At 43.8% G+C, this 11,169-nt stretch overlaps 3 protein-coding genes across 3 annotated transcripts; 2 read left to right on the forward strand and 1 right to left on the reverse strand.

Annotated features, from left to right (window-relative positions):
* Positions 1-375: 375 nt before the first annotated feature.
* KVR01_013097 (uncharacterized protein) lies at positions 376-1,613 on the forward strand (the record flags this gene model as incomplete). The annotated part of the gene is made up of 5 exons (XM_044786060.1): positions 376-423; positions 508-759; positions 836-1,118; positions 1,179-1,250; positions 1,390-1,613. The coding sequence occupies 5 exons, from the start codon at positions 376-378 to the stop codon at positions 1,611-1,613; spliced, it is 879 nt and encodes a 292-aa protein (XP_044637973.1).
* Positions 1,614-2,390: 777 nt separating this feature from the next.
* KVR01_013105 (uncharacterized protein) lies at positions 2,391-3,560 on the forward strand (the record flags this gene model as incomplete). The annotated part of the gene is made up of 1 exon (XM_044792338.1): positions 2,391-3,560. One exon carries the CDS (start codon positions 2,391-2,393, stop codon positions 3,558-3,560), a length of 1,170 nt encoding a protein of 389 aa, XP_044637981.1.
* Positions 3,561-5,411: 1,851 nt separating this feature from the next.
* KVR01_013077 (uncharacterized protein) lies at positions 5,412-7,624 on the reverse strand (the record flags this gene model as incomplete). Its single annotated transcript, XM_044786160.1, has 6 exons — positions 5,412-5,677; positions 5,741-6,023; positions 6,185-6,349; positions 6,411-6,717; positions 6,865-7,236; positions 7,332-7,624. The coding sequence occupies 6 exons, from the start codon at positions 7,622-7,624 to the stop codon at positions 5,412-5,414; spliced, it is 1,686 nt and encodes a 561-aa protein (XP_044637953.1).
* Positions 7,625-11,169: the final 3,545 nt, after the last annotated feature.

The raw sequence follows: 11,169 nt of genomic DNA on the forward strand, positions 1-11,169 counted from the left end.
TGATTTTGTTAGCGCCGAACAGGGTCTCATCGTTTGGTCCTGATCATGGCGTGAATGACCCCTTCCTTCGGCGCAGTCACTCATCGGACGCGGTTGGAAGTTAGCTCGGAAATCTCGGTGCCACGCCAAGGAGGACCATGAATATCCTCGACCCAACCATCGCGGCAAAGTTCCCATTGGTTGCTGTTGTTTCAGCGGCTACTTGCGGTGGGTCAACTGCAGCAATGCGGAAGAAACCAAGTGTTGTAAGGGCTGTTGGGCGTGAGAATGTTATTGAAATAACCAGAGGACCAACTACTAGGGAAGCAGTGTGCCTGGGTAGACACGTTTCTCTTTCTTTTACTCCCAGGAAAAAATAAACACACCGTCAGTCCAATGGCTTCCAAATTGACCTTAGATGGCGGCATCGCCTTGGTGACTGGAGTAAGTCAATGTCGATCCCTTCTACATTGTGTCTCTGCCCCAATCTATTCAGCAAGTGCCATCTGGCTAACTCATTCATGAAAGGCCGCTTCCGGTATCGGCAAGGAGGCCGCACTGGCCTTTGCGGAAGCTGGGGCAAAAGGTGTTGTCCTCGCGGATATCAACGTGGAAGGCCTCAAGAAAGTCGCCGAAGAAAGCAAAGGCGTTGCTAAGCACACCAACTACCAAGCCCTTGTTGTCGAGCTGGATATAGGTGATGAGCAGAGCGTTCAGAACCTAGTTGCAACGACGGTTGAGGAACTTGGACGTATCGACTACGCCGTCAACAGCGCCGGGGTGAGCATTCTACCCGCGATCTGTTTGTGCATCTCCTGTGAATTAAGCATGGATACTAATCTTGTGTTGCTTCTAGGTTGATTTAGAACAATACCGGCAATTGACTCCATTTGTCGACCTTAATGTCTTCTCTAAGATGGTCGATGTCAACATCAAGGGCGCTGTGTATTTTGTCAGGGCTGTCATGGCTGCAATGTCCAAGCAGGAACCCCTCTCATACACGGGGCGCTATGGTATACGCAGTCTCGGCAGAGGCTCCATCGTTCTACTCGGCTCATCGAATTCCTACATTGGCGCGCCGGGAATGGTTTCGTACACAACCGGAAAACACGCTATTATCGGTCTCATGAAGGCCGCCGGTAAGTCTTTGTCCGCTTTCAATGGCCCAGAATCAGCAGCTAATAAATTCGCCTGCACAGCTGTCGACTCCTTGGCATTGCAGAGCCACATTCGAGTCAACACCGTGTGCCCTGCTTGGGTTGATACCACTAGTAAGTCGATTCGGTCAAGACAATTCCATTGTTGAGCAAGATTTGTCAATTATTGAGACAGACTGAGATCTGATGATGAGTCCGAGCGGCTTCTTTTGTTTCAAACGTTTCGATGCTGTGTGATGATGGCTAACCCCAGACACTGCAGTGGTGCAAGACTGCGTTAAGGTCAACCCACTGATTGGGCATGCCATATCCAACATGACCCCCCTGAAGCGGGCAGCCACTCCCGATGAAGTGGCTGACACCATTGTCTTCCTGTCCAGTCCTTATGCCAGCTTCATCAATGGGACTGATATGAAAATTGACGCAGGCATGACTTTGCCGCCCCCTCCCCCTCTTCCAGTGGACTACATTCCCTAGGCTTATTGTCCCAGAGGCATGCCGGTCTGCGCATTGCCCAACTGCAAGCCAATTTTTGAGATGTGTGTTTGTTTGATCCCGTTTGAAGAACATATTCCCATTTGGTGTTTGAATTAGTCAGTGCGATGAACCCCAAAAGGGGCTTCGAGAGCTCCTGACAAGGCGGGCAATCACTTCTGTACCTAGGTACGTATGAAAGCTAGGATTCTGGTGCAATATTCTGGAATAAATTTTCTCCGAAGCTGCTTGAAAAGTTAATATCAGGGATTGAGATCTTGGTCTCAAAAAAATAAACAAAAGCCAAGGAGGCTGCAAAACCTCTATCGCTGACGCTTTGCAATGATCACGCAACAGAAACTGAATGAATTTGAAAATTGAAAGCAAAATTGTGAGACAAGTCTAGAAGATCGATTCTCTCCTGGGAACAGCGCTTGCAAGACTGAGATGAGACCCTGGTGAATTCCGATTCGAGGGTGAACTACACGTCCGTTCCTGACGAGACAGCCCTTTTCCGGGTCAAATAGTATACACCCACGGTGATTAGAGTATCTGGGCACTTCAAATTGAGTACCCTAAGGTTTGGCGCCACGAAATAGAATAATTGGATCGAAGAACCCCACAATTTAGTCCTTGCAAGCATGATGACATTTAAAGCCAACTGGACCCCAGAACACGCGGGGCTCTCCCTCGCTCTTTTTCTTCCATGCCTAATTTAATACTGCCGCATCACTCACATCCAAAAATTATCCGTCACACTCTCAAAGCATCTCTTCCGCAATGGAGCGCCAAATCGGTCACCCATTATGGTCCCACACACCCTTTCGTCAGGTTTACAAGACTTATCGTCTCTGTTTTTTCCTGCTGCGACTTCCGTTCTGGGCCGCGTTGTCAGCCATACCATTCACACGTCCTCAGCGCAAATGGAGTTTCAAGCAGTCTTTGACGCTGCGGATCGCCCATGACATCCTGGATACGCAGGCCAGGATCGGGGTAACCGATGAGCTGACTTTGGAGCCCGGACCGGATGCCGAACGGTTTCAGGTGATGAACCCGTTCCCGTCCGAGTTGTATCAGGGGCCGCTTATTTCGTCGACTGTAAAGCCGGCCAAGATAGCAGGCGTGTGGTTCCCTGCGAGGCCCATCGAGTTGGACTGCACCGTTGTTCTATGGATCCATGGCGGCGCTTTTGTCACTGGAGCAGGACGAAGCGACACCTGTGGATATGTGTCGCGCAACATGCTCGAATTCTCGCGCATTGGAGCCGTGTTCAGCGTCCAGTATCGTCTTTCAGGTTACGGAATGATGAATCCTTTCCCGGCGGCTCTGCAGGACGTGTTGACTGCCTACCTTTACCTTACTCGAACACTCCAGATCCCTGCGAGGTCCGTCGTAGTCGCGGGCAATAGCTCTGGGGCCAATCTCGTTATTGCGTTTACACGCTATGTCGAGAAGTTTATGACCCAGACCGGGCGACCCCTTTGTGCAGTGGCAATCTCTCCATGGGTAGTTCCACTTCAATCGTTGGATGACGACTACGACCCAAAGACTCTGCTGAACCACTCAACAGAGTACTTGCCAGAATCGTTCCATAAATGGGGCGCCATAACATACCAGCCACCGGAGGGCCTCGACTCGTCTACTACCTTACAGTACGTGACTCTGCTCGGAAACCCATTCCCAACCTCCATCCCCATATTCGCCACTTTTGGGGAACGGGAGATTCTTGGCCCTGCCATCATGGCTTGGGCTGAGGAGATGAGAGGCCTCCGTGGTAATCAATTGGAGTTATACTGCGATGAAGAAGGTGTGCATGCCAGTCTCTTCATCGGTGACTCCATGGGTTGGGGTAAGAATGCAAGAAAGATTTCTGTCATGAGTGGTGACTTCATAGAGAAGAGCCGCACAACCTCAAATCAATCGCATACACCGAGTTTTGGCGCACAGTAAACGCCGTACTTCGGCAAAGAGGACTGGAGAGACGCATGCGGAGCCGGGGAGCAGCGGGAGGGATAGGGAATGTTACATTCAATAAAATAATAATTTCTTTTCGCCGAGTTTCGACTGTATTAATCAGTGCAATATTGCTCGAGAAATCGACTTCGATCTGTCTTTCTGGCTGTGATTGTCTCAACGTCCCATCCTATTGTCTGTGACTCAGCTTCCTTTCGTGGCAGTTGCGGTTGCAAATATTTCTAGAATCAAGGGATCACTGCGACTGCAGGGGTTTACAAAATCCCTATTGCCGTCGCTACCTTTCTGGTTCTTAATTACCCTCAACTTGACTGATCGTCAGATCATGAGGTAGAGCACACACCACTTGCCCCTCCGTCTTGAGCTCAGCTGACTATTCGCTAGCGACTGCTAGCTACTAGTAACCTTTTGTATCTGCTTTCTATTATGTTGCCTATGAGAATGGTATCAGGACGCTATGGGAAAATGCCCGTCTCTATCTAGATTGAATATCCTATGCTGACCAAGATGCTACGAGTATGCCGAGTCTGATGTCTGAAAACGAGGAAGCCCTCGCCACGCCGGATCGGCTCGGGTCTTTATCTTTGAATGACAATATACGCGTCGCAAAGCTCGAGGCAGGTGGCACATGGGCTCCATGTGCATAGAACCGTTCCTGCTGCCCAGGTCTATGACAACATGACAGTCAAAGCATGCGGAAGTAGGTTCGTTTTTCACTCCTAGATAGGCGGCGATTTCCACAAGTGGTTCATTGATAATCGGTCCAGGTCTATCCGGGCTTTCTGCATTATCCGCAGGAGTACCGGGCCGTACTCATTGTCCTGATGGGAGAGTGCGTGTAGGGCTGGCGGTAGGATTGCTTAATATATATAACTATAGCTTTAGCCACACTATATTTTTCCTTTACACTATATAACTACTCATATCTTCCTTAATAGTCTAAAACTTATATATAAAGTCTTTAATAACTTTGTATATATCTTTATAATCCTTTTATAAAGGAACTTTAAATTCTTTTTTTCTTTATTTTTATTATATTCTTTTATTATTAAAAAGTTAATAATTATTAATAATAAAAGTATAAACTTAAAAAAGAATAAACTTATTATATCTTTTTTTATTTTTTTTATAAATTACTTTTAAACCTTTTAAAAGTAGTATATTATAAATTATTTCTTTATTTTAAAGTCTTATAAAATTAATAGTATATTTAAATAAAAATTATAATACTTACTTAATAAAGGTTTAATTAATATATATATATATATATATATATATATATATATAAAGAAATAATTTTTAATTAAACTTCTTTAAATATAATTTATTTATATAATAATTATTTTTAAACTTAACTTTATTATATAACTCCTTTATAATAATTAACTTATAAATTACTTTTATTTATTATTTTAATTAATATTCTTATTAAAATAATACCTCTTAACTTTATTTATATATTATTAAACTAAAGTTATAAATACTTATTATATTATAACTATTATTATTAATATTATATTCTTTTTAAATATTAAATATTAAATATTTTTTATTATATAAAGGTATTATATATATCCTTAGATATATATGGAATAGAAGCGAAACTATATGAAACTATGTATGTGACTATCTTTCTTAGAAATGGATAGAAGCCCGTGTTGATACAAGTCAGTGAACCGCGAGACGATCAGTTGGAGGCTGACCATGTGTTGAACACAGCTTATTCTCCCACGATCACGGTAAAACACCTGGAGAAATTAAAGGTAAATAAATTAGACGATGCCATGAGGGCCCTTCTCGATTCTGAGACGGAATAAACCCGTGATCCTATTGAAACACCCCTTTCAAATAATTATCAAGGTGATCACCGAGGTCCTTGGCGTTATAAGTGCTCTGTGAATTTCGGCACAAGGGCTGGTCGTCCGGTCGCTCTCTGATGTAGTAAGTCTTGTCAATGTGGGGATTCAGCTCGGTCTGCGAGAATCCATTTCCAAGATAGGCAAATCTATTCTTGGAAGCATATCTGACTTCGAAGTCTTCGTATCGGGGACTCGCTAGAACCTCCATGTAATGCAGTGTTGAGCCTGGCCAGACTGGGAAGAGTCAGCACAACGTGTGATTGCGAAAAGGAGGTGCATGGAGTTGGCGACACTCACGAGCTGTGACCTTCTGCGTGCGAGGGTCCTTGTACCAGGAAAGGCAGTTGTCGTCCCAGACGGTGGAGGGCATGAAAGCATCCTTCTGTTGCATGAAATCGTTGACTGCTTCGAGCTTGGGGTCGAATGAAGCGATGTCCTCTTTCTGCCAACGGTTCAAGAACTGGGCGATGTATTCACCTTCGATCTCAACGGAGAAGATAATGGGACCATTCCCGATAGGACAATTTGGCCCGAGGAACCTGCGAACGTCAGATTGCGCAAAGGTGATGCACTCGGATGCCTCACATGAAGTAATTCGGATAGTTATTGACGGCTAACCCCATGTAGCTTCGGGGCTCGTCAGCCCAAACCTTTGCGAGGTCGTATGCATTGCGTCCTACTAAAGGGAACTACGTCCTATTAAAATCTCGTCGCGCCAAAGATTATAGGTATGCTGCTTACCCGTGGCTTGAATGTGGTGTTGAACCCAGTAGCACAAATCAAGACATCCACATCAACAGACCCCGCCTTCTCGGTGACACAACCGGTCTCAGTTACCTTTGTAATCTCGCCATAGATGGTGGTGACGTTTTCCTTGCCTAAAGACTCCAAATAGTCGACACCAGGCTGAAAATACCAAAGGATTTAGTACTAATACATCATATTTCAGGGGAGATGCCACACATACCGTTAATCGCCGACATCCAGGAGGGAATGGAGGTATGAGCGTTTGGGCAAGATCGGGGTTCTGCAATTTGCTTTCCATTGTCGACTGCATGTATTTCTGCGTGGCTAGCTGGGCCGCGGAACCTCGGATGAAGTTGGGGAACACCATGGCCATGCCCAACTCTGTCTGCTTCCTCATGGCGAGAAGGACACCCGGATCCTCCTTAAAGCGCCTCTTCTCTTCATCGGAATACTCATGGTAGTCCATCCCCAGCGATGGCGCGACCCAAGTCGGTTCTCGAATGAAAGTCGTCACATGTTTAGCAACTCTGCATCTGGTCAGCCTCCATACTGACTTGTAGCACGCTTAGGAATGCTTTTTACTTTCGGACTTGAGGCAGGATCTGGATGCCGGAGGAACTGCGTTCAGGTCAGCGAAAGGTCGTAGAAGTAAGTCAAGATTGGAATGCTAATACCCGTTGCCAATGAGACCAACATGTTTCCCTGTGAGATCAACGGAGTCGTCCCAAGCAGCACTATGAAGTAAAGTCCCCTTGTAAGACTGCAACCCAGGGATCGCTGGCCACTTCCAGTTGTTGAGAATGCCTGCGGCGTTGATCAAGAAATCGCAACGCTGCTCAAAGACCCCATCAGCATTCTTGATTTTGACCACCCATGTTGATGTGTGCTCTTCCCACGAAGCGCCAACAACTTCGTGATTGAGACTAATGTAGGGCCTCAACTTGTACTGGTCGACGAAATCATTGAAGTACGTATAGATCTCGTGTGAAGATGCGTAGTTGGCCGACCAATCCCACTTGGGCTGGAACGAGTAGGTGTAATTGTGTCTAATGGTTGTCAGTGCATGTACATATGTAGCCCTGTAGCTCTCTGAGAGTCATGAATCACTGACGCCGGTACATCACACGCACACCCGGGGTACCTATTCTCGTACCACGTCCCGGAGACCTCTGGGTTCTTCTCATAGACATTCAACGTGAAGTCGGTGAAGCTGTACTTCAGTTTCCAAGCCATATAAATGCCGGATGCACCCGCACCAACCGTTATTACCCTCATGTGTCGATTTGCATGAAGGGGTTTGTTCCTCATGACAAAGTGTGATGAGCTTGCGGTGTCAGCAATGCTGGAGCTGGATACACCGTCGTCGCCGCTCGCCCCAGGAATGCCATTTCTCCTGTACGGCTCGTTGACAGGAGTTGGAATTGTGGCAGCCATGAGATACTTCAGGTATATTGCAGAACCCCAGTGGTGCGATGTGTTGGGATGCTTGAAAGGCTACATCCTTTGCACAGCTTGTGTAGAGACTGCTACTTTAAATAGGAACACAACAACACAACCGCGGGCACGAGTTGACTACGGAGTATGCCAGGTATTTCGATGGTTAGACCAGGTTACTGCATTGCATGGGTCAATGATACGGCAGGGAGGGGGTCGATCAGTACTTGGAGTGCATCGACTAGTAGATATTGACCAAGCCGTGTATCCGGGCACACCTACTGACTAAAGCGGCGGAAGCCAAGTAGGGTGACATGAATCAGTCAAACCAATGCACCCCGAGCTTCCCGGAAGTCCTGTTATGATTTAATCGGAGGTGATCAGATGTGGCCGCAAATAACCATTCTCACTTTGAAATGGCGCCTGTCAAAGCTCTCTCCTGCTTTTCCGTTTTCATGATGCGGCATCTTGGTTGACGTTCGTCATCTCAGCCACCGTTAATATAAACATGACCACCAAGCTTCACCATGGTCTCAAGTGCTGACGATGCAATGCACGTTCAATCCTTCCGGTGAGGGTATAGACATCCACTACATTTTCACCACGGAACTCATACTCGATTAGGTGGCAAATACTACCTAGGTACCTTCGGTGCTATACCATGGGACCCCACCCTTTCGGACACCCCACCATCTCGCGACTGACGGCACGGCACTTACAACTGCTAGGAATAACCAATGGGCAGACTGGTTATCATGGTGTTTTGGCAATGCGGGCAAGGCATGTATGTGGCTAGCAGTCACGGTGCTCATTGCATTACTCACCTAATTTCCCTACACTCAACTACAAACCTCACTGCTTTTAGAACTCACCCTACACTTATTACTTTTTAAAGATTCTAATAAGGTATTTCTTAATAATAATTAATTGATTAAATATAACTATATAAATACTTTTTTATATAAATTATTAATTAAAAAGGTATTAAAATAAAAAGGTATTTAAAATAAATTAATTTTTCTTTATAAAATAATCCTTTTATTTTAATTTTTTTATATTTTAAATTTAAAGAACCTTTTAAATACTTAAGATAGGTTTTAATTAATAAATTTTCTAAACTAATATATTTTTTTAAAGGTTTTTTTAATATTTATTAATATTTTAACTATACTAGTTGTTACTATATTAAATAAATAGGGAAAGCTATCTTAAAAAACACTTAAAAAAGGGTATTTAAATATTTAAGATAAGCCTCCATATCTCTTACAATATAGGATTATAGCTTCACTACTTTCCCACATTATTTCTTAAATAACTTAAGCTAATATCCACTTACCTAACAATTATATCCACTTACCTAGTTTTTTTTTAACCATTTATCTAGTATAAAAAATTTATATATAAAGCCTATATAAAATTATATACTTAATTAGGATTCTTTAAATTTTTAATACTTTTAGTATAAACTCCTTTTAAACCCCTTTTAATACCCTTTTTAAAACCCTTTATTTTTACCTTTTAAAACCCTTTATCTTTATTTTTTAAACCTTCTAAATTATATATATTTAAATATTAATTAAATATTTAAATATTAATTAAACATTAAAAAACTAAAAGTTTAGAGTATTAAAGAACTAAAAGAAGTATTAAAAAGTTAGAAAGAGTATAATTTTTATTTTTATCTTTTTAATTTCTAGCCTTTTAATATTTAATTAGTATTTAAATATTTAATTAATATTTAAATATATATAGCCTAAAAGGTTTAAAAGAGGTGCTAAAAGGGGTGTTAAAAGGGGTGCTAGAAGGGGTATAGAAGGGGTATAGAAGGGGCTTATATTAAAAATATTAAAAATTAAAGAAGGAAATTATATCATAGGGTTTTTTAATATTAACTTAGAAGGTACTTATAAATATAAGAGAGTTGCTTAGAAAAATTAATATTAAATAAGTGGATAGTAGGAATTAGGTAAGTAGATATAATTGCTGGGTGAGTGGATATTAGCTTAGGTAACTCTAGTTTTAAATTAATAATTCTTTATAGATAATTTAAGCCCCTTTTTACTATAGGTCGGGAGGACCGTCTTAGAGGCCACATGCCCTCGTACTATGTTCTCTATTATTAGCACTATGTCTTTTAAAATACTAGGCTTTAAGAGCTTACTCCTGTATGAAGGTGTATTCAATGTTATAACGTATGGGGATTAGAAACGAAATCACCCGTCATCGTGATGGATGGTCGTCTTTAGCACAAAGGTGGTGCCAACTGGATCAAAGACCAGGACCGGGCTATGCTATCCGGCTATTCTACCTTTTCTTTAATGCGGTAAATTGTAAATGGAATTCAAAGTTGCCCATGGAACTGCAGGAATCACTCAGCCCGGAGATGAGGACTTGGCTTAATTTAGGACCGTTCGGAAATGTGCCCATTGTGGGGGGCATGAGACATGGCAGACCAGTTTCCAAAAAGCCAGCCGACGAGTTCCAAACCAGAGGTCACAGCTGGGTCAAGACATGATGATATCAGTCAATACGATCGCTCCCTCACGGACTTGTCCTTCCCACTGTTAGAACAGCACTCATAATTCCCTAGACGACTGATTTGTATTTCATGCATAAGGCCAAGCATCATCGCCCCACGCCCCCATGATGCATGTGCAAGCTTCCTTTTGATATCACATGAAGGAGGCCTATGCTGCATATGCGGGTGGCCCTGTTGGTCAGCGGCTAAACCACTAAGGCTCTGGAACCTATGTGGCAGGCGGTGGGTATCTCACCGCTTCCAACCCCACGATGCCGCCAAGTCGCTTACATACCTAGATATGTAGTATGTCGGTGTTTCTGTCGGGGGTCACAACATTGAGCTTGCCACGACGCTTTCAGGTTGCACATGAGGTTGTTTAGTTCTAACTATGAATGCTTACGTCGCTACCCTAAGGTACGGTTGAGATTCGTGATTCGAGCAACGTGAGCATTCTGTAGTATCGAGATGTGTAAACGCCGAGTTGGTAGGCTGTACGTACCACGATGAACTTCTCTGCTATCAAATGCAGTGTTATATTGTGGCACGACTAACATTGGACATGCCCCTCTCCTTGGTTTACATGTCAGTCAGTGTTCATGTTGGCACTCTTGGCCCGCGGCCGAGACAGAGTACTTTTGTCAAACTAAGTCGTTTGTCACAATTGATGATGCAGAATTGCTTGGATAACCCTTTTTCCCATGTGTGAGTGTGTGTGACTGGGTGACTGCGCAACTGGGTCCCCCAACTGCAGGTTGGTACCTAGGTACTTAAGTAGTTGTTCAGTGTGGCCCACCAGGGCACTTGCCTATACACCTTAGAACCTTAACCTCCCTGAGTTCCCTCAAACTTCCCTCTTTTATAGAAGGTAGCGCCGACATAGTTGCAACGTATTGAGGACAGTTGCCTTGTCTCTGTTTTTCTTCACGTGATACTGTGCAGTCAGCCGGTCCAGTGCAGCCGACAGCCCGAATACATGCCTGATCGTGGGAGTCAGAGCCTTGAGCTGTGACAAAATAGCTACGAT

The sequence above is a fragment of the Diaporthe batatas genome (assembly GCF_019321695.1).
Source record: "Diaporthe batatas strain CRI 302-4 chromosome Unknown Contig00023, whole genome shotgun sequence".
NCBI lineage: Eukaryota > Fungi > Ascomycota > Sordariomycetes > Diaporthales > Diaporthaceae > Diaporthe > Diaporthe batatas.